The sequence below is a fragment of the Aethalodelphis obliquidens genome, unplaced genomic scaffold (genome assembly GCF_003676395.1).
Source record: "Aethalodelphis obliquidens isolate GAN/ISIS:26980383/991018 unplaced genomic scaffold, ASM367639v1 scaffold71, whole genome shotgun sequence".
NCBI lineage: Eukaryota > Metazoa > Chordata > Mammalia > Artiodactyla > Delphinidae > Aethalodelphis > Aethalodelphis obliquidens.
Genome location: NW_020838015.1, coordinates 9,521,285 through 9,543,642, shown reverse-complemented (window position 1 = coordinate 9,543,642; position 22,358 = coordinate 9,521,285). Strand labels below are relative to the sequence as shown.

The following is a 22,358-nucleotide window of genomic DNA, read 5'->3' as shown; positions in this document are numbered from 1 at the left end:
GTTTCAGGACTCTGGTGGTTTTATTTTACAAAAGCTTTGAATGTCCACGCCAAGGCTTGTCTGGGGCCCAGAGGGTTGGGTTGGACAGACATCTGGCTACAAGAGGGGAGGGACACCAACCCCTGCCCTGAGGCCATGCTCTGTGCCCTCATGAGCTGAGTGGGGCCACCACAGTGGTGGTGGTGGGAGGCATGGGGCCTGTGGGGAAGGAGCCTGTGGGTGAGCCCAACAGGGGCCCTGGGAAAGGCATGAGGTGGCTAACAGGCCCTGACAGCACCACGGGGCCCAGGCCTTGGTAGAGGTGGGCAGTGCCAGGTGGGCCCAATGTCAAGCCTGAGGCCACCTCCCCACAATTCCCACTACTGCTGCCCCCAGCCACCACCATGAAGCTGCCAGCTGGCCCTTCAGCTGCTCCTGTACCTCCTAGACTCGATCCCCGTTTCTTTTTTCCTTTTCCAGATGCCTTGCGGTTTCGAGTCTGGATACCATCCTTCCGCATGGTCAGTGGTCGGTTCACCTGCCAAGAGGGAGGCCATGGGTGTTTCCCAACTCCACATCTTGCCTCTACGTCTCCTCCAGGGATGCTCTCTCCACCCCACTTCTTAAGAATAGGGAATTGGTTCAAGGACTAGGGAGTGCGCCCCTGGTGTGGCACAGGTATCGTCCTCAAGAATCCCGAGGTTGTGAGGCCCTGAGCTTGGCAAAGCCTTTCAGGCTAATGGGAGCTGCCCCTGGTCTAGGACGGGGGAGTGGAAGTTAGCTGATGGCCAAGGGAGGAGGAGGGAGGAGGGAGCAGGAGGAAGAAAGGAGATGAAGGAGTGGAGGAGAGAGGGGTGGGGAAGGTGGAGGGGGCATGGAGGAAGAGGGAGGAGAATAACAAACGGAGAAGGGAAGGGAGAAGGGAGGAGCAGAAGGAAGGGAAGCGGGAGGAGAGGAGGGAGGCTCCGAGGGGCCCCAGGGCACCTGGTGTAGCTTGTAGTAGAGGCCGCAGGCATTGCACACAGGGTCGCCACTGGCGTTTCTCCGCCACAGTGTGGTGGTGGTTGTCTGGCAGTTGGTGCACTGGGTACCTGCCCGTTTGCTGACAATCTGGGGGAGAGAGAATGTGAGGATGAGCACACTGGTGGGTGGAGGACTAAAAGAGGTGAGGGTCAGGTTAAGGCAGGGTTTCTGACAGGGCGAAGGCTGGGGGCTCTGTGTGGGTGAGGACAGGACTTCCTGGCCGGGATAGGGATTTTGGGTATTATATGGGGGAATACACCAGTAGTACCCAACTTTGGCCATCCACTGGAATCACTTGGGGAGTTAGAAACAGTCCTGTTGCTCAGACGGCATCCCAGACCAATTAAACCAATACATGTGGGGAGGGCCCCAGGCCCTAGTGGTTTCGAAGTGCCCCAAGGTGATCCCAGTGTGAAGCCGAGGATGAAAACTGCAGTGCAGGGAGAGGATGGGGTTCCTGCTTGCAGACTGTGAGGATAGGTTGAGGATAGGCGGTCCCATACAAAGCTGGCTTCCTTTGTGGATGGGGAAGGGGTGGAGGATGTGGGTTCTTGTAGAGCGTGAGGACTGGAATCCCTGCACAGGGTGAGCACAGCGGTGGAGGCAGGCCTGGGTCTTACCAGGCGCTTCTTGGGCCGGATGAGGGGCCTGTTCTGCCCGTTCATCTTGTGATAGAGGCCACAGGCGTTGCACAGGTAATGGCCCGTCCTGTCCCGCCGCCACAGTGGGGTGGCCGTTGCTCCGCAGTTCACACACTCTCTGGCCTCTGGTGGGGTGGACAGAGGGGAAGAGGGAGCCAGGCTCAGTCCAGCTTCGCCCTAGACCACCACCCCCCCACCAGCCTCCACCTCCCAGTCCCTTTTAGAGAACCTCACCACAGGGGGTTAGGGGCAGAGTTCCACGAAGCTTGGGGGAGGAATAGGCTGCTGGATTGAGGGGGCTCCCAGTGGGAGAAAAGAAGGTACTGGAAAAGTCAGGGCCCCCATAGGCACTGCTGGGGACCGGAATTGATGAAGGCAGTGCAGGCCCCAGTGTCAAGAGGTCTGGACTCAGCCGCTCTGTCTTTAAGGTCTCCAGGAAACTGCCGCCGCCTTTCCCATCCAGATCTTCTGGGGCCTGGGGAGGGGAGTCCTCGCGGGTGGGGCATGCAGTCGAGGCAGGGTAGAGCCCGGTCTTGCCATAGGCCCAGCCAGCATATGGTGAGCTCCCTGGGATGCCTTCCATACAGTTGAGCAGTGGGTACACCTGAAAGACTATTGGGGGGTATGGAAAAGGAGGAGGAAAGAAGAAGAGCAATCAGTCTAAAGTCATCTTGCTTTCAGGGTCTAATGATGCCCAAGAGCCCCAACATGGTGGCCAAGTTTCCAACCTTTCTGCAGGTGACCAGAATAGCTACTGGCCATTGGGTGACTCCTGGGTCCTGAGCCCCACTGGTCACTCTGGCAACTGAAATAACCTCCAGCCATTTCCAAGTGGGCTTTGAGGATGACTTGTTGGGATTTGGAGCCCATAGATCAGTTGGCAACTCGGGCCACCACCTACTTCCATCATTGCTTCCCAGTATGGCTATCCCAAGATGGCAGGCTGGGGAGCATTGGCATTCCCAGGTCTGGACTTAACTAGGGGTCAGCACAGCCACGTGAAGGCTTCCGGCCATTTTCAGGATGACTTCTTAGTAGGATTCTGCCTTAGCTAAGGGTCTCCATGGCAACCCCAATAACACAGAGCCAGTGCCAAGACAGCTACCCAAAGAAGTTACCTGGGGAGTGTCTGTAGGCCTCAGCATCCCTGTAGTAGGCCAGTGCAGCAGCTGCAGCCGTGGCGGTGCTGGGGGTGGTGGAGGAGGCTGCTGTATCCAAGCCCTCAGGCCCAGAGGGGAAGAAGACCCCTGATTCTGGTGGTGAGGACACCAAGGCAGGGTCCATAAACTGGGGCAGGGGCTCGGAGGTCCCTAGGGCCCCGAGGCCAGGGAACTCCATGGGGCCTCTGGGGTTTGACCTGTGAGAACAGGAGGGGTCCTCAACACAGAAGCCCTCCTCTCCCCTCTCCACCCCTTCTTCCCTCCTTTCTCCCTCTTCCCACTCCATCCCCTCAATCCTCTTATCCCCCCTTTCCATCTCCCTAGTACCCTCCTCTTGCCTCCTCTCCCCCTCCTCTTCCTCTCTCCCCTCCCTCATCTCTCCCTTATCTTCCACTCCATCCTCTCACTCCCATCCTGCTCCTTTCCCCTTCTTCCTCACTTATCTTTCCTCTCCTCCTCTCCGTCTTCTGTACCCTCCTCTTCCTCCTCTTCCCTTTCTTCTCCTCGCCCTCCTCCCTCCCCCGTCTCTCCCTCCTCCCTCCTCTCAGCTGCCCTTCTTTCTCCTCCTCTTCCCCTTCTTCCTTCTCTTTCTACTCCTGCCTCCCTCCCTCTTCTCTCTTCTTCCCCTCTTCCTCTCCCCCTCCTCCTCTTCTCCCTGGTCCCCCTTCTCTCCCTCCATCTCTTCCTCCTCCACCTCCCCTTTGCTCAGCCACCTCCCCCCTTCCCCTTTCTATATCTGCTCCACTCCTCTCTCCTTCTCCTCCCTTTCCCTCCCCTCCCATCTTTTGTCTTCATCCTTCTCCTCTCCCTCCCCTTCTGCTCATCTCTTTCTCCCTCTCCTCATTTTCTCCTCTCCTCCTCCTCCTCCTCCTCCGCTTCCTCTTCTCCCCTCTGCCCCCACACTTTCTCCCCTGCGCCTCTAAAAGAATCGAGGTGGGGTAGGCTGGGGTGTGGAGCCAGAGTCCCTTGAACTCCTTGGTCACCCCCCTGGACCTTGGGGTTCACCCTCCTGTGCTCCCCAACTTCATCCCTATCTGTTGCATCTTGCCTTCTGACTTTCTCAGAAACCCCATGGTTTCCGGCTTGACTCTCCCCTCCCCCACCTCCGTTGGGTCTGCAGACGGAGGGCCCCTCAGTTCCTCCCTGCTCCATGGGGGGGTCAGTACCCCCACTGCTTATCTCTGCCATCCCCGCCCAACTTTTGAAATCACCCCAAGGCCACTGGCTTCCTCTGAGGAGGGGGACAGGTGGGAGGTGTTCCCTCTACCCATACCCTGTCCCCTGGGGAGGTCTGCCATAGTTCTGCTTTCAAGTTCCTTCAGTCCCCACCATCCTCAGGCCTCAGTTTCCCTATCTGCCGGATAGGAGGTGGTGACAGGGCTCGAGCTAAGACTTAGGAGAAGGCAGCTTGGTCTCTCTGCCCGTTTGCCTCTGTCCTTCCCTGTGTGTATCTCTGTCTCCCTGTGTCTCTTTTTTCCTGACCCTGTTTCTTCTCAAGTCTGGCTCTCTGTATTTCCCTCCCATTTTTCTATGCTACCATGATACATCTTGCTCTCTCTTTCTGTGCTTTTATAAATGTTTAATGTTTTTCCTCCTCCCTTTCTCTGTCCTCCCATGTCTCTGTCTGATTGTCTCTCTCCTTCTTTATCTCTCTTTTTATCTCTTTGTTTCTCTATCTCTTTCTTTGCTCTCTGTATCTTTTTCTGTTTCTCTTTTTCCCTCTCCATTCATCTCTCTGAGTGTCTGTACATCTCTCCCACTCTGTTTCTTTCTGCTTGTTTGTCTCTTCCTTAGTCTCTCTCTCTGGCTCCTCTGGCCTTATTTCCATGTCTGTCTGACTACTCACGTACCCATGAACACACCCTCCTGCACACAGCCCCATATGAAGAGGCAAGAAACCTACCCCTGCCCCTGACTTGCCCAGTGAATCTGAAGGCCTTGGTCTCCCTGTCTGTAGGGTGGAGTGACAAATATAGAGAAGACCATCTTCCTCCGCTTATGTGACCCATTGTATAGACAGGCTAAGAGTTGGGCCCGGGGTTAGGGGTTGTGCTGGGCTAGAGATGGATCTGTCAGTGTGCCCACCACCAACCTCCTCTAGGGTCCAGGGCACCTGCTGTCTCTCCCTAGGGAGAGTGTCTTGCCTCCTCATCTCCTCATCCATCTCTTTCCTCTCTGTCTCGCCATGATTCTATCTGTATCTCTCTCTGAGTTCCTGTCTCGCTCTCCTTTTCTGTTCCTGGGTCTCCCCCTCTTTCTTGTCTCTCTGTCTCTCTTACTCTTTCTTTGAGTCTCTGTTTTTCTTCTTTCTCTTCATGTCTCTGTCTTTTGCTTCTTTTCTCTCTCTCCATCTCTCTTTGTTCTTTCCTCCCTTCTCTCTGTCTCTGTTTGTCTCTTACTCTTTTTGTCTCTATCACCACTCTTCCTTTATACCCTCATTCTCACCTCACCACCACCCCCAATCTCCCTCCAGCCCCACTGCCCCCCGTCCCTGCACCTTGTACCTTGGTGGGTCCAGGACTGCCCACCCCTCCCATGGCAGGGGCCCAGCCCCGCCACCCCCAGTTATCACTCTCCAGACAGAGATAAAGTTTATCTCGAGGCTGGGGGATATGAAAGCTCCTTATCAGCTGCCCCACTAGAGTAAGTGCTGCCCCAACGGGCAGCAGGCAGCAGGCCGGCACCCTCAACTCTCCTTCCGCCCAGCCCCTCACCCCAGGTAACGTCCCTATCCCAGCCCTCAAGGGAGGGTCCCTCGGGACTGAAGGGAGCAGAGCTGGGATATGGGGGCAGATAACTCTTGGGAGAGTTTGAGGTGGAGTTTGAGGATTAGGTATGGGGGTGAGGAGTCAGAGTTTGGAGAACAGCTGTGGAGTTTGGGGTAAGCAGATATGGGTTTGAGGAGCAGAGAAGGATCTGCTTGAAAGGTCCCATTTGGGGATCAGAAATAAGTTGGGAAAGCAGAGACAGGGTTGGGGATCAGAGCCAAAGTTTGAGAGAAAGTTGAGAAGCTGGAGATGTAGTTTAGGGGTCGGGGTGGATTCCAAGAGTCATGGAAAAGTCTGAGGGTCCAAGTCTGAGGGGAGCGGAGGTGGAATTTGGACAGGCAGGCAGAAATGTGTCTGATGATTAGAGATGGCTTATGGGAGCACAGGAGGAGTTTGAGAACAGAGATAAAATTGGAGTACAGAAAGAGTTGGGGCCAGAGAGGACACCTGGGGGGACACAAAAATATTTGGGGGCTAGGATGGGGTTTAGGGAAGGCAGACATGAGGATTCATGTGACAGAACAGATTTTGGGGGGGTAGACTTGGTGTTTGGAGTGACAAAGGGTTGGGGCAGAGATGGTTTTAGGGGATCAGAGAGAAGTCACAGGGAAGAAATATGGGGTTTGAGAGGTGGAGATGGGGGTAAGAGCGTGGAGCTAGGGTTTGGCAGGCCAGAGACAGGTTTGGGGCGTCAGAGAGAGGATTGGGGGCAGAGACAAGGATGTTGTGGAGTAGACAAGGGCTTGGGGAGCAGAAATAGGTATGGGGGGACAAGAGTGAGCCTTTGTGGAGAATTCAGAGACAGAGACAAGTTTGGGTGAGTGAAAGTCAGATTTGGGGCAGAGGTAGGATTTGGCAGGATGAAAGCATGTTTCAGGGGTCAGAGGTGGGGTATGGTGGGCAGACTTAAGGGATCGGGGGAGCATAGATACCTTGGAAGGAGTGGATGGGAGGCAGGGCAGAGAGAGGTGGGGTTTGGGGAGTAGATTTGGGGTAGAGATGGGGATTGGAAAGACAGAGGTGGTCTGGAGGAGCTGTCAGGGGATTCAGGGGTGGTAGACACTTTGGGGACCAGTGGTGGGTTGGGGAGCCTAGAGCAAGCTGGGGGAATAGCCTTGAAGTAAGGGGCAGCAGGCCCAGGCTTTGCCTTGCTGGGGGCTCTTGAAGGGCTGAGACTGACCTGGGCTGGTTGGTGCGGAGGGTTCAGCTGCTTTGGGGATGTGGCGAGCTCAGTGTGATCCCAGGGGGTGTCCTGGCTGGCCTTGGCCTTTGAGGCTCCCTTCCTCCTTCCCTCCCTCCCTCCCCTCTCCCTCCTCCCTCCTCCCCAGGGAGTGGCTGGTGCCCCAGTGGGTGGGGCGGGCCAGGGGAGGGGGCGGGCCCCCCTCCTGGTGGGGCACCTCTTGGGCAGTGGGGGCCTTCCTCCACCCCACCTGCCCACCTCATGGATTCTTGGACCCTGTTTGACTTGGGCTTCTGTGGATTTCAGTGTCCAGCCAAACAAAATGGGCTGAAGCCAAGATAAAATGAAAATAGCAGATGTGGTTTCATGACCTCTCTGGGCTTTTCAGTGAGTGTTTGTAAAGCCCCTACTGTGTGCTTAGCCAAGTGTGGGCTGGGCCCTTATGTATGTGTCTTCCTGGCCAAAGGGAGAGGAGGTATGTGACTGTACCCATTTTGCAGGTGACAAGAATGAGGCTCAAAGAGGTTTGATGGGAATTTGAATCAAGATGTCCGTGGGACATCTTCAGGACCCAGGCCCACCCTGGGGACCAGGCCAGGACTGGCGGGAGGCAGAGGCACATTCACTCAGCGCCCCACTTGGGGCTTACGCCAGCTCCGGCCTGCCCTGGGGCAGCAGATAAGTCTTATCAGATGGAGGCCAGTGTGGCTGTTGGCTCCGCGGTGGTAACAGGCTGTCTTGGGATGGGGGGCGGGGCTCGGTGGGGGACACCCAGGGACAGCGGCCTCAACTTCTCGCCCGCCATGCGGCGTTGGAGGCGGGAAACAGGTGGGACTTGGGGCTGGTTCCTCTGTGGACCCTTGAGTAGGATAGGGTGGGGGAAGGGAAGGAGGATTGAAGGGATAGAGAAGGGAGAGAGGCAGAGAGACAGAGAGATGGGAATGGGGAGATGCAGATAAACAGAGAGAAAGAGACCTAGAGCTGGGAGGAGACAGAGGGCACAGAAAGGAATGAGAGACAGAAGGGTGAGAGATGCACAGAGAGAGCCGGAGACAGTTACGGACAGATAGAAAGAGGGGCAAAGAGAGCGGGAGGCAGGTAGAGATGGACAGAAGGGGAAAGGTAAAGCCTGAAAGTGACAGAGGCCAAGGATACAGGTGGAGAAACTGAGAAGGGAGAAAAAGATGATGTAGAGAGGGGGACAGAGACAGAGATTCAGAAACAGAGAGTCTGAGAGGAAGTCCATGAGACCCCAGGTAGCAGCCTGGGGTATGCCCTGGGCAGATGGTGCCAGGGTGGGGTGGGAGGGGGTGTGGATTGATGTGGACCCATGTGGCCTGTGGCTCTGCCCTCAACTTGCTGAGAGGGACCTCCAGAGAGTCACTGGACCCCTGCGCCTCAGTCCCCACCTTGTTGCCCTGTCCTGCCTCCCCCAAATAGTAACAACGGTGACAAGGACCAGTGTCTCATTGCTGACACAGACCTGTGCCTGGCCTGTTCTGGGCACTTTCCCCATGTAAAATCATTGAACACACATGTATGCAGTAGGTGTCCAACTTGGGTCCCTGTAGTGGGTAAGACTAACCAGTCAATGGCCCTGGGACTCCATGGGACAGGGAGCTCCCCTGACCACCCATTCTGTAGATGAGGAGACTGAGACCCACCAAGGGCAGAGGGCAAGGATGGAGCCCTGGGTCAGTAGGGTCTGCTCAGTCACTGGCCCACCCCAGAGGGAGTTTACCATCCTCATCTTACCTCTCTGGGCCTCAGTGTCCTCATATGCAAAATGGGAGATTTGAGGAGGAAAGAGAGCAAGGCCATTTATTGAGCTCCTGCTCTGTGCCCCACTCTGTGCCAAGCCCTTGTCAGTAAGAACAAGGACAAAGACTCCTCTGACTCAAGTGGCGATGGTTTCAGGACATCCACTCTGGAGCCAGTCCACCCTCATTTATAGGCTGCCCTTATCACCGACTGGCGTGTGGCCTTGGGTGAGTTACTGTCCCCTCTGGACCTCAGTTCCTCATCTGAAGAGATGGGGTAATAATAGCGGCTACTCCATAGGGTGATTAGGGTGACTAAATGAGATTTAATCCATTAAGTGATTTTAACTCATTTGATTCTGAAATCTCAATAAATATTAAGTATTCTTATTTATTCATTGAGTACCTACTGTATACGAAGGATAGTATTTGGCCCTTTTTTATCAGCACTACTACTAATTCTAGTACTAATGCTAATAATATGCTGACACCAATACCAGTACTAATTCTAATTACTACTATTCTAATATTGATATGAGCACTAATGCTAGTTTTCATAGTGACAGTAATAATAATACTAACTGTAATCTAACACGAGTACTTTATGAATATTAATACTAATTCTAGAACTAATATTCATTTTAATTCTGTCAACAATGCTAATGGTATAATAATAATAATTCTGATACTAATACTTTTCTTAGCATTAATATAATAACAACAGCAGCATTATTTTGCCCTGCCACCCCAGACACTGTGCTAAATGTTCTTCATGCATAATTTTATCCTATTCTCACCAGGTCCTTGTGGTATAAGTGCATATAATTGCCCCCATCTTCTAGACTGGGAGTAGGTGCAGAGAAATGATGTTCGTCTAAGGCCCTGGGTTCTTGTCTCAGCTCTGACTGATTTGTTGCATGATTCCTGGGGAGGCCACCCTCTGAGCCTTAGTTTCTTTGCCTGGAAAATGGGTATAATCATAGAATCCACCTCAAATGTTGTTGAAAGGCCACTCAACACAGGGCCTGCCTGCACGCCATAAATGGTGAGCTCTGTAGTGGTAACTCTCCTCATTGTTACTATTAGTAGAAATAGCGGTTGCAATGTTGGGATGAGGTAGGGAAAGCTGCCCCCCCTTGGGAAGGGCAGGCTAGAGGCATGTCTCAGACAAGGGTTTGGCTGCTGGACCTACAGTCCATTTCTTCATAACTGGAGCAGAGAAAGGGCTCAGGAAGGGAAGTAAAGGGTGGGGAGTGGGGGCCTCAGGGCTCTGCCTCCATCAAGGGCCAAAACCCTGTGGCTCTGAGGCCAGGCCTCACCCCATTCCCTCCCCCATCCCTGTGGAGGGGGCATAGGCCCAGAAGCCTGTGGCGGCAGTTCAGCCAGCAGGGAGGCAGCTGGGAGTGGGCAGATAAGGGAATCGGCAGGGCCAGGCCAGGCTTTGGGGGAGACCGACGAGGGTGGGGGCAGGGGTGGGGGTGGGTGTTTGGGCCAAGCATCCTTTCCATCAGGCCTCCATTTGAGACTCAGCCCCAACGGCCTTTCTTCCCCTCTCTTCCCGGAAGCCTTCCCTGACTTGTTCCCTCCCTCCTGGCATCTTCTGGGGCTCCAGAGCTTGGTCCAAGCCTATGGCATTTGGATTATTCTTGTCTAAATCCTACTTGGTTATGGTGTATAATCCTTTTATATGTTACTGAATTCTATTTACTAGTATTTTGTTGAAGATTTTTGTATCTATATTCAAAAGAGATACTGGTCTATAGTTGTCTTTTCTAATTATGTCTTTGGTTTTGGTATGAAGTAATGATGGCCTCATAAGTTCATTCCCTTTTATTGCCAAGTAATAATCCATGGAATCGATATACTATAGTCTGGTTAACCATTCATCTGCTGATGGACATCTGGGTTGTTTTCAGTCTTTTTCTTATTACAGCAAACCTGTAACTTACAAACTCATATGTCTTTCTCTGTGCACACACACGTGGAAGAGTTTTTTCCTGGGGCAGGGGATACCAGTCTATCCATCCATCCACCTACCCAACCATCCATCCATCCACCCATCCACCTACCCATTCATTTATCCACCCATTTGCTGCCCTTCCTTCCTTCTTTCCTCCCTTCCATTCTTTCCTTCCTTCCTTCCATAAATCATCTATCTCTGGGCATATAACATCTGGGTCCAAGACAAGCTGTTTTGTAAAAATAGGCAGGAAACCTGCTACAGCCTTTGGCAAAGCCTTTCATGTGCTGAAACTCACATCCTTAACCATCCTCTATTCCCAACATTTTGGGGGCTCCCTGGGAGTTTACTCAGAGGGCGTGGCTGAACTACCACCTGGAGACTGTTTAGAGACCAGAGTCCACAGGACTAGGGGCTCCCTCACCTCCAGGAGATCCTCATATGTACTCCTTCATCCATCTCTTATTTGCTCAGGGACCGTACTCTCCCCTTTCCTCTTTTCCGGCCTCATTTGCTGTTTCCTCCTCTTGTTCCAGAACTCTAAATGTCCCTGGGCCTCTTCTCTAGTTGACATTTTCTCTCTTGGTGAACTCATCCAGTCTCCGTCTTCAGAGTATCTCCAGAATCTAACCATTTTTTTTTAATCACCTCCCCTGCCAGCACCAGGATCGCTCACCTGGACCACTGCAGTGGCCTCCTCCTCAGGGTCCCCCAGCTTCCACCCTCAACCCTGCAGTCCATTTTCCTCACAGCAGCCAGAGGAAGCCTGTTAAATCCTAAGTCAGATCATGGACCTCCTCTGCTCAAGACCCTCCTGTGGCTCCCCTGTCATTCAGAGTAAAAGCCAGAGTCCTCTCCATGGCCCGTGAGGCCCCACGTGATCTGTGCCTCCACTTCTCCCACCTCACCTCCTGCCGCTCCCCCTCACTCACTCTGCTCCGCTGCACGGCCTCCTCCTCACTGTTCCTCACACATATTAGCCACGGCGCCTTCATGCCTCAGGGCCTTTGTACTGGCTGTACTCTCTGCCTGGTATGCTCTTCCTCCAGCTATTGGCGCGGCTCCCTCCCTCATCTCTTCAGGTCTGTGCTCAAATGTCTCCTTAGTGAGGTTTCCCCTGACCATCCCATTACACATTGGAAACTGCCCCAGTGATTTTTATCTGTGTCACCACTTTTCCATATTTTCTTTTTCTCCAAAGCACTTATCCTCTAACACCCTTGATATTTTCCTTACTTAATATTATTTCTTTTCTGTCTCTCCCACTAGAATGGCAGCTCCACAAACATAGATGTGCTTATCTCTTCTGTTCAACACTGTGTCTCCAATGCCTGGAACAGGGCCAAGCACGCAGTAGGTGCTCAATGTATGTTTATTGGTTGGTTGACTGAGTAAATGGTGGGGGAAGGGAACAGAAACAGAGGAAATTTGTTCTTGTCCCATCTGTCTACTCTGTCAGGAGCTGAGCCTCAGTTGAGATGAGTCTGAATGTACCAGATCCAAAGGTAGAAAGTGCCACATTCCCCGGGGATGAGACCAGCTAAGGCGCTCCAGGACGAGGTAGTATCATCTGGGCTGTGAAGGCCCCATGGGAATCACAGAGATCTTGGGGTTCAGTCAAGCCAATGTGGTGGAGGAAACAGCAGGCAGCACTTGGAAGGAGTGAGATGAATCAAAAAGGGTGAAAAAGGATGGGCTCACTGACAAGGAGAAATCTGTCAGGGACCTTGAATCCGAAGGCGATGACCCTAAATTTGGTCCTCAACGATGTCATACCTTGGTCACTGACCCCCAAACAGCTCAGAGACCTCACGTCCTAGACAAACACCCATACATAAAGCTGAAACAGTAATTAATGAAGAGCTCATATTAATTGAAAGTTATTAATTTATTGGGGCAGCTTGGATGGAGGACACTCAGACATGTTGGTCCCAAACCTGCCTCAGATCTTCCAGCAGGATGTGTGAAGTGCCTAAGTCCTCAGTTCTTAGAGGTTTCTGGGCCTGGGCAAGGGTTTGCAGGAAGGAAGGGAAAGGGCGACATAGCAGGGGACAAGATGGCAGAGAGCTAGCCTCCATCACAAGGAGATGTAGTTGGACACCTCAGTGAGGTTTCTGTCAGGGTCTTGGAAGTAGATGGACATACTTTTGCCCCCTTTTTCCCCCATGCTGGGGACTGGACCCTCCTCAATGGGGACATCACAAGCCTGAAATGGGAGGAGAGAACAAAAGTCATTCATCACAGTCCATGTGTGGGACCAAAATTTCATTCTTTACAGTGGCCTAGAAGACCCCTGTATCTTTCTCACTTCATCTCCTACCATTCTCCCCTCCCTCACCCTGCTCCAGCTACTTACTAGCTTTATGACCTCAAGAAGAGTACCTAACTGCTCTGTACCTCAGTTTCCTCATCTGTCAAATGGGGATGATAATGTACCTAGTGTTGTCTAGTAAGTGGCAGAGTCAGAATTCAAACCCAGGCAAGTCTGGGCCAAAGTCCATACCCTTAATCCCGATGCTTTACCCACTTTCCTTCCAAACCAGACTTTTTCACTGATATTTTCCAAAGCAGTCCAGGCCAATTTGCATGAAGTGTATTTAATACCTCAATCTGTGTTCCCCAAAAGGAGAACAAATGACCCCTTCAAATGAAATCATTTTAAGTATTACAAGGACACTAAATTAAATAACAGTGAGTCAGAAATTATTCCCTCTTCAATCCTCTTTCAGTCCTCTGATTATACAAAGAAGAAAGCCTCTGGTGGATGCGAAGTCCTTAACCACTTGCCAAATCTAAATTTGTCAGGCCCAGAGAGTGGGGCAATGGAAGTGGCTATAATCTAATGGCATTGTGATGCTTTTATAGCTGTTTGTTTTTACAGTTACCTCCCCTTTATGCCAAGATATAATGGGTTTTCATTTACTTGAACATTTTCTTTTTACATAAATGTATTTATATAAATAGAGTTTAGGTATAATTTTTTTCACAAGGGTGATGTAAAGTTTTCTTTTAAAATACATTTGTGGGCTTCCCTGGTGTCGCAGTGGTTGAGAATCCGCCTGCCAATGCAGGGGACATGGGTTCGATCTCTGGTCTGGGAAGATCCTCCTAAGCCTGTGCTCCACAACTACTGAGGCTGTGCTCTAGAGTCCGCGAGCCACAACGACTGAGCCCGCGTGCTGCAACTACTGAAGCCTGCATGCCTAGAGCCCGTGCTCCGCAACAAGAGAAGCCACCACAATGAGAAGCCCGCACGCTGCAACGAAGACCCAACACAGCCAAAAATAAATAAAATAAGGTTATTTAAAAAAAATACATTTGCTTACAGGGAAAAATGATGTCAATAAAAATAGTGAATAAACAATTGTGCATAGATCTTATCTGGATGTGATGAAACCTGTTATGTCTGAAGTTTGAGTCATGCTTCTGTTTTCACTGCATCTGCAGCAGCTTTCTCAAAAGAGGATGGAAGTCTGACTCACCGCGAGGTGCTGGACCATTTCCTTCAAAGGCTGTGATCAAGCATATATCCAGGGAGCCAGGGACTGGGTGAGCGGCTTTGGGTTCAAATTCCTTTCCTGCCTCATGGAGGTTAAATTTCTGGTCTCCAAAACACAATGCTTTCCGGTCTCCCTATTTGGGGAGAGAAAACAACCTGGAACTAAACCTCCAAGATGAGTGTGAGGCAAAGCCCCCTACCTACCCCAACAAGGTTAAAAAATAAAAAGTAGAACAAGGTTTTTGATGAAAAACAGCAGCCCGTTGTCCCACACTTGTCTCATTCCCTAGAGGCAAACTGCTTTCAACGTGTGTATATGTTTCTTCTGGAAATTATTTCCATACCTCCAAATGATATGTTTATACTACCCATGGCAGAGACTGCAATCTGTCTACTTAATATACATTTCTCCCCTTTTCTTTTAAACACAACCCAAGTTTCAGTGGGGTTTATTGTACACCCAGCTTTAAAAACCTGCATTTCCCAGCATTCCTTGCTGGGTGACCATGTAAGACGAGACGATGAGATGTCCGCAGAGGCTGTGAGCAGTGCATCTGGGAACCTCCCCACCCCACTAAGCTGATGCTTTTTGCCCACTCACTTCCTCCTTCCAGCCACTGCCCGAGCCCTTCCTGCCTACCTCTGGACTGATTGTTGAATGAGAGAAAAAGAAAACTCTATTTTATTTAACCCGCTGGTAGTTAAATTTTCTCCCACATGCCTCCAAACAATCCCTAACTGATGTGCCACTATGTCTTGATTTAGCAACTTCAGACATTTTCTATCCTTTCCCTGTTAAGATAAATGAGAATTTAGCTCATCCACATTACTACCCCTCCCAACGAAATTCTGTCATCGGTTTTAGCTCATCTTTTGGTTCCTTTACAATTTTAAAATAACCCACTTTCGTCTTTATGTTTTGATGGACGAACATAGTATCTCATTGGCCCGACTATCCTCTTCATCCTGCCTCCCTCTCCTGTGCCTCTCAACTTCTGCCATTTTTTAAAAAATCATTTTATGTCCCTTTCATCTCACCATGATGGATACTACATCCATTCTATCAGAAAATGACTTTATTTCACTTGAATGATAGTTCGGCTGAGTATAGAATTTGAGGTTGTAGGTTATTTTCCTGCAGCCTTTTATTTTTTATTTAAAAATTTTAATATTTTACTTTTTGAAATAAATGTATTTTATTTATTTATTTTGGGTCTTCATTGCTGTGTTGGGGCTTTCTCTAGTTGTGGTGAGTGGGGTCTACTCTTCTATGCAGTGCGCAGTCTCTAGGCATGCGCAGTAGTAGCAGCACGCAGGCTTCAGTAGTTGCAGCACTCGGGCTCAGTAGTTGTGGCTCACGGGCTCTAGAGCGCAAGCTCAGTAGTTGTGGTGCACGGGCTTAGTTGCTCCGCGGCACGTGGGATCTTCCTGGACCAGGGATCGAACCCATGTTGCCTTCATTGGCAGATGGATTCTTAACCACTGTGCCACCAGGGAAGTCCCTATTTTTTTATTTTTTAAAAAAATATTTATTTATTTGGCTGTGCCAGGTCTTAGCTGCAGCGTGCAGGATCTTTTTTTTCAGTTGTGGCATACAGGCTCTTAGTTGAGGCATGCATGTGAGATCTAGTTCCCTGACCAGGGATCAAACCCGGGCCCTCTGCATTGGGAGTGCAGAGTCTTAACTGCTGGACCACCAGGGAAGTCCCCTCACAGCCTTTTAAATATGTGGCTTCGTTGTCTTCCTGAATCTGGTATTGCTGATAAGAAGTCTGATGTTAATCTGTTTTTCATTCTTTTTATAGATGATGCACCCACCCTCCACTACTGCAGCTCTTAGGACTTTTCTTGATCCTAGATATACTGAAATTTCACTCAAGTGTGTCCAAATAACGGGGGTTGAGGCTTCATATGCCTCACTATCATTGTTGGGCCACGCAAGACCCTTCTCTAGTTTTATTTGTATGTTTAATCTTTTTATCTCCATTCTTCATTCCTGTCCCCACCCTGGGCAATGATTTTAATGTGTTTGATGTTCATCCTTTGGTTTTTCATAAGTTATTGTAAAAAGTGTATTTTTTTATGTGTGTATGTTATAAATGGTACCATGCTATAGACCTGATTTGGCTTCTTCATTTTTCATTCAGCATGATCTTTTAAGAGCTGTCTGTCTTGCTATGTATATATCCAGTCTGATATTGCATAATTCTATTTTTATGCATAGCATTCTGTGTTAGTTTTACATTTTTTACCCTGTTTGCCATTCCATGGGCCCCTTCAGTTTAAGACACATTCAGTGTCTGTGCATCTCCCACTTTTGAAGTTCCAAATTCTCAAGGATTGTAGTCAATCTCTGGAAACCTCCTTTTTACCTTGAAGCTCTTTTTCTTGAGACCTTTCCTTCTGATCCAAACTGGACTGATTGTTTTCTAGGTATCTTTCTGGATCTTCCTCTTGGGATCCACGGTGTCCTGACTTTTATGTCTTTCTTTTTCCTGGATTAAGCACTCATTTTGATATAGCATATTCTCAAGTAATTTTCAAAGCAAGTAGACAAAGTTTCTGCATCTTTTTATGCCTAAGAATGTTTCATTCTGTACTCACCTTGATTAATAGCTTGGTCACAGAATTCTAGGTTGAAATGTTTTCCCTCAGAATCTTGAAGTTGTTCTTCAATTGTCTTCTGGTCTCTGACTCTTGGGAAATCTGAAATCTGCATATTTCCTTTTCCTTTGTAGTTGAACTACTTTTCTTTTTAACCTCTCTGAAAGCTTCTAGGAGATTTGTTTTTATTTTGATGTTCTGTAATTTCATAGGAACATATCTAGGTGTCAGTGTGCCAGATACTCAGTTAACCCTTTCCATATAAAGACTGGAAAGTTCTCTTGCATTATTCTATGGTAATTTCTTCCCTTCCTTTTTTCTCCATTCTCTCTCTGGAAGTCCTACTATTCAGAGTTTGGAATCTCCTCCATTGATCCTTTAAATTTTTCTCACAGATTCTTGTGTGTGTGTGTGTGTGTGTGTGTGTGTGTGTGCACGCGCGCATGTGTGTGTGTGTGCACACGCGTGTGTGTGTGTGCGCACGTGTGTGTGTGTGTGTACGCTTTGGAGTTTTAAGTTACTTTTTAAAATAGTATAATCAAGTTTTACCCCACCTGCAATTTGGCATTTGGGGAAGTGATTACCTTGAAAGTCATGACCTCCATGCCCAGGATCTTAGAATAAAACATAGAGGTGTCTTTGATGCTCTTTACTGTCATCACAATGTGGTCAAGTTTATGGATAAGACACAGGGAAGGGGTCTGACTGTTGTCCCTCCATGACTAAAAAAAGAGAAAAAAGAGAAGAGACCACACTGCCACTAGTCACACCCATGTTTCCTGTGTTTCCTTCTCCCCACCTCCTCTCACCTCCTCGGTGACTATACTTCCTTCTACCCCCATTTCAAGGGGAAAGTCCTGGGAGGAATCTTCAGTACTAAATGCTCATGTGTAGATTCATAAGAGTCCATGTGTCTGCCATGACCACTCTCCACTGTTTTCTTGTTCTTTTCCTCCTTCCAGAGGGATAGAGGTGAAGATAGGGGAGTGGAGACCGAAACCAAACTCTCCCTTGTTTTCCCTGAGCTGGAATTGATCTCTTTTGTAAGAAATGATAAGACACAGAGGAGGCCCAACCCCATGAGTACAAGCCCTTTATTGGCCAATTTAACCCAGTCCCCTCCTTTCTCACTCTACAGTTACGATAACAGAGGACAGGACAAGAAGGGAGCATCTCAGATGCAATAAATGTTTCTGGGCATGTGTGCCTACAGATCAACCTTGACACCCAGTGGGAGGGCACACCGCCCCACCCCTCACTTCCTGCCTTCAGCACACCTCCCACCAGATCTTTCTCTTGATTCGCATTCTTTAGTAATTTGTATATTTACATTTCATCTGCTACAGGATTATAAGATGCCTGTGCACTATAAGTTGCAGAGTATAGTGGTTAAAATAACAGATTCTGGAGCCAGACTGACATTTTACTCTCTGTGCCTTGGTTTCCCCTTCTGGAAAGTGGGCATGATTTTATATGTGTTTTATAGGACTGCTGTGAACAATTTTAAAAAAACGAGTTGGGGGGAATTCCCTGGTGGTCCAGTGGTTAGGATTCAGCTCTCACTGCCAGGGACCCAGGTTCGATCCCTGGTCGGGGAACTAAGATCCCACAGGCTGGTGTGTGTGTGTGTGTGTGTGTGAGGGGGGTGACCAAAAAAAAGGGGGGGGGGGCTTAGGACAATGCCTGACATAGCAAGTGCTGTAAGAGTTAACAATGACGATGATGATGTCATGGTCATCTTGTTAAATTTCCAGACTCTCTACCATGACCCCCAATCTCTACGGCCTCATCCATTGCTCTTGAACTCCAAGCCACATTGTTCTTTTGCCTGTTCCTCATAAAGGCCATCCTTGTACCTTTAGCCCTCAGGCCCTTATTTTTTATTTATTTTATTTATTTATTTTTGGCTGCGTTGGGTCTTCGTTGCTGTGCGCGGGCTTTCTCTAGTTGCGGTGAGCGGGGGCTACTCTTCGTTGCGGTGCGCAGCCTTCTCATTGTGGTGGCTTCTCTTGTTGCAGAGCACAGGCTCTAGGCACGTGGGCTTCAGTAGTTGTGGCACGCGGGCTCTAGAGCGCAGGCTCAGTAGTTGTGGTGCATGGGCTTAGTTGCTCCGCGGCATGTGGGATCTTCCCGGACCAGGCCTCGAACCCATGTCCCCTGCATTGGCAAGCGGATTCTTAACCACTGCGCCACCAGGGAAGTCCCAGGCCCTTATTTTATTTTAATTTTTTTGCGGTACGTGGGCCTCTCACTGTTGTGGCCTCTCCTGTTGTGGAGCACAGGCTCTGGACGCGCAGGCTCAGTGGCCATGGCTCATGGGCCCAGACGCTCCGCGGCATGTGGGATCTTCCCGGACCGGGACACGAACCCATGTCCCCTGCATCGGTAGGCAGACTCTCAACCACTGCGCCACGAGGGAAGCCCCCAGGCCCTTATTTTTAAATTAATTTTTATTGGAGTATAGTTGCTTTACAATGTTGTGTTAGTTTCTGCTGTACAGCAAAGTTAATCAGCTATATGTACACATATATCCCTTCTTTTTTGGATTTCCTTCCCATTTAGGTCACCACAGAACACTGAATAGAGTTCCCTGTGCTATACAGTAGGTTCCCATTAGTTATCTATTTTATACATAGTAGTGTATATATGTCAATCCCAATCTCCCAGTTCATTCCACCCTCCCTTTCCCCCTTGGTATCCATACGTTTGTTCTCTACATCTGTGTCTCTATTTCTGCTTTGCAAGTAAGTTCATCTGTACCATTTTCCTAGACCCCACATATAAACAATATTATATGATATTTGTTTTTCTCTTTGTGACTTACTTCACTCTGTATAACAGTCTCTAGGTCCATCCATGTCTCTGCAAATGGCACAATTTCGTTCCATTTTATGGCTGAGTAATATTCCATTGTATACCTGTACCACACTTCTTTATCCATTCATCTGTTGATGGACATTTAGGTTGCTTCCGTGTCCTGGCTGTTGTAAATAGTGCTGCAATGAACATTGGGGTGCATGTATCTTTTTGAATTATGGTTTTCTCCAGGAATATGTCCAAGAGTGGGATTGCTAGGTCATATGGTAGCTCTATTTTTAGCTTTTTAAGGAACCTTCATACTGTTCTCCATAGTAGCTGTACCAATTTACATTCCCACCAACAGTGTAGGAGGGTTCCCTTTTCTCCACATCCTCTCCGTCATTTATTGTTTCTGGATTTTTTGATGATGGCCATTCTGACCAGTGTGGGCCTCAAAGCCTTTTGCGCATGCTAATATCTGTCTCCCTGATTAGAATATCAGCTTCGTAAGAGCAGAGATTTCTGTTTTGTTCCCCACTGAATCCCAGACAACTAGCAGATGTTCAATAATATTTGTTCAGTTAGTGAATATCTACTACAATAATTAGGCCCCGTGCCTGGCACAAATCTGACTTCTATTCTATTCTATTCTATTCCATTCCACCATGCTATACCATTCCACCCTATGCTATTTTATCCTGTTCTATTCTACTGTGTTCAATTCCATTTCAAACCATTACATTTTAAACAGTTGATTTCACTTGAGCCCCAGCTTTAAAAAAGTACTATGCTTTTCTATTTTCATGAGTGAAGGAGGCATTAGCAAAATTCCTGAGTTCTGCTGTCCTCATGGATATAGAGGATACATATGAACACAGAAGCAGTAGAATGAGAAAATGACTGATGTTTGGGCTTCATTGAAAATAAAGTCGTATGTTTAAAAAAGTCTTATTAACCTTTTAATGTCTGTAGGATTCGTAATAGCACTCCCTTTTCAGTCCTGATATTGGTATTCTATACTTTTTCTCTTAATTTATTAAGAGGAAAAAACAGAAATTACTAATAGGTTATTAATCTGTTCAAGGAACCAATTTTTGACTTTATTGATTTTCTCTGTTGTATGTTTGTTTTCCAATTTACCAGTTTCTGCTCTTATCTTTATAATTTCCTTCCTTCCACTTTCTCAGGTTCAATTTGCTGTTATTTTCCAGACTCTGATATGAAATCTTAGGTACTTGATTTTCAACTTTTCTGATCTATAGGCATTTAGAGCTACAGATTTCCCCTAAGCACTGCTTTAGCCACATCCCCCAACTTTGATCAATTTTTGGAAATCAGCTCAACCTACTCCTCCCATTATTCAATGCCCTGCTAGCTCCTTCACTCCCCGGATTCTGGTTTGCAGATGCAGAGCTCCATCCTTGCAAGTTCAAGGGTAAGCAAAGCTGGCTCTCTTAAGGAACTGGATGAAGGCCCATGTGGCTTAGAATCCAAGAGTGAGACAGGAGGAGAAGGGGAAGACAGGGCCAGATCATGCAAGGTTTTCAAGGCGAGGTTAGGGAGGCTGGTTTTGAAAAAGATGACTGAAGAAAAATGCACAGCCTAAAAGTTGCGGGTTATGCTTTATCTCAGGACCTTACTGAGGACTGAGGACTGTAGCCCAGGAGACAGCCTCGCAGATAGCTCTCAGGAACTGCCCCAAAGAGGTAAGGGAGGAGCCTGGATATATAAGAATTTTTGCTGAAAAAAAACCCCAAAACAACCATGTAGTCAAACATCAAAAGATTGCTGCTAATCACAAAAAGCAGACATTCCAAGTTAATGATTTTAGTGCTTTATGTATGAGAAGATGCAAGAGTCTGGGCTCATTGAAATCATTTCTCAGATATGCATGTTAACTATCTAGGGCCAGTATCCTGTTTTTCTCTGTCCTAAATTCCTCCAGGGCGCACTGCTGCGGGTACAGTGGCTGATGGCTTGAGGGCAGGCAACATTCATTGTTTACTGGAATGGCAGGCAGCTTCCCTTTCCACAGCAAGACATAGTAATCACTTAAGCTTACTGTGTGCCAAACCTTGTTCTAAGCACTACACAAAATATAATCCACTTTATTCCTCACAACAACAGTATGTGTATATACGTATATTATATATGTAAATATATATAAACTAGAGTATCCAAAATATGATTCTCTCCCTCCTGCCTCCTCCACAGGGAAGGCTTCTATCTTTCAACAAAGTCCTCTTCAAAGTCTCCTTCAGGGTGCCAGGGACCCCTGGAATTCTTCTAGCAAACCTCAAGGTCAGCGCTGTTTCCTGGCCCCTCCCCGCCTCACCCCACCCCATCCAGATGGCCCTGGCTGAACTGGCTCCCCGGAACCGCCCCGAGGGAGCCGGGAGCCGAGTGAAGCAGCAGCCCACTCCTGGCAGACGTGCTGATGGCAGACTGTGTGTTAGAACAGGGACTTTCCGTGTCCCTCTGCTGCCCTCTGCTTGTCTTAGAAAGAGGAAGGAAGAGAGGACGGGAAAATGGATGAAAGCACACCGGGATAGCCCGCATGAAAGGGAAGCAGGTTACCAAGCCCGGCTGGGAACGCCCAGCCTTGGTGCCAATACCAGTGCCCCAGACCCCCATGGGCCACGCTGTTCACCTGCTTCTCCGAAATCCTGCTCCACATCCTGGCTGGCAGCCTGGAGGGCAGATGGCGCAGCATGGTAGGCTTCCTTGCCCCCGGCCTCTGGACAACCCTCTGGCTCAGTGCCTGGAGATCAAGGGGCAGGAATGGGAGGGCCACGGACCGGGGACTGCTGGTGTTGACCGAGGTAGATGGGGCAGGTATAAGGACTCTGACATAAAACTCAGCGCCTCGAAAGTAAAAGCTTAAGGTGTGTTTTAGCCAGCTCAGGCCACCATAATGTAGCACTATAGACAGGGTGGCCAAAACAACAGAAATTTATTTTCTTACCATTCTGGAGGCCAGAAGTC

At 49.0% G+C, this 22,358-nt stretch overlaps 2 protein-coding genes and 1 long non-coding RNA gene across 10 annotated transcripts; 1 reads left to right on the top strand and 2 right to left on the bottom strand.

Moving 5' to 3' along the window:
• Position 1: 1 nt before the first annotated feature.
• On the bottom strand, positions 2-6,904 carry GATA1 (GATA binding protein 1). The gene is made up of 6 exons (XM_027091532.1): positions 6,752-6,904; positions 2,762-3,000; positions 1,878-2,255; positions 1,623-1,768; positions 964-1,089; positions 2-517 (listed from the first exon to the last, which is right to left on the bottom strand). Exons 2-6 carry the CDS (start codon positions 2,979-2,981, stop codon positions 149-151), a joined length of 1,239 nt encoding a protein of 412 aa, XP_026947333.1. The 5' UTR covers positions 2,982-3,000; positions 6,752-6,904; the 3' UTR covers positions 2-148.
• On the top strand, positions 551-22,204 carry LOC113611991 (uncharacterized). 8 transcript variants are annotated; one of them, XR_003429680.1, is made up of 6 exons: positions 5,172-5,522; positions 11,741-11,837; positions 11,931-12,031; positions 13,919-14,020; positions 21,006-21,079; positions 21,588-22,204. It is a non-coding gene; the product is annotated as an uncharacterized LOC113611991 (long non-coding RNA). The 8 variants fall into 8 exon arrangements; XR_003429681.1 differs by lacking the exons at positions 21,006-21,079; positions 21,588-22,204 and adding an exon at positions 15,776-16,073 and having other exon boundaries at positions 5,373-5,522; XR_003429677.1 differs by lacking the exons at positions 5,172-5,522; positions 13,919-14,020; positions 21,006-21,079; positions 21,588-22,204 and adding exons at positions 551-657; positions 13,516-13,563.
• GLOD5 (glyoxalase domain containing 5) lies at positions 12,199-22,086 on the bottom strand. Its single transcript, XM_027091534.1, is given in 5 exon segments — positions 12,199-12,677; positions 13,954-13,984; positions 13,986-14,104; positions 17,159-17,296; positions 22,024-22,086. Coding segments are annotated over 5 exon segments (480 nt in total). The 3' UTR covers positions 12,199-12,548.
• Positions 22,205-22,358: the final 154 nt, after the last annotated feature.

What these genes read in the sequence shown, in the direction of transcription:
- GATA1 (XM_027091532.1), bottom strand. Translation starts at nt 2,981, where the DNA reads ATGGAGTTCCCTGGCCTCGGGGCCCTAGGGACCTCCGAGCCCCTGCCC. An exon ending in TCCGGCCCAAGAAGCGCCTG is followed by an intron (nt 1,090 to 1,622) that starts GTAAGACCCAGG and finishes TCTCTCCCCCAG; the next exon opens with ATTGTCAGCAAACGGGCAGG. An exon ending in TCTACTACAAGCTACACCAG is followed by an intron (nt 518 to 963) that starts GTGCCCTGGGGC and finishes CCCTCTTGGCAG; the next exon opens with GTGAACCGACCACTGACCAT.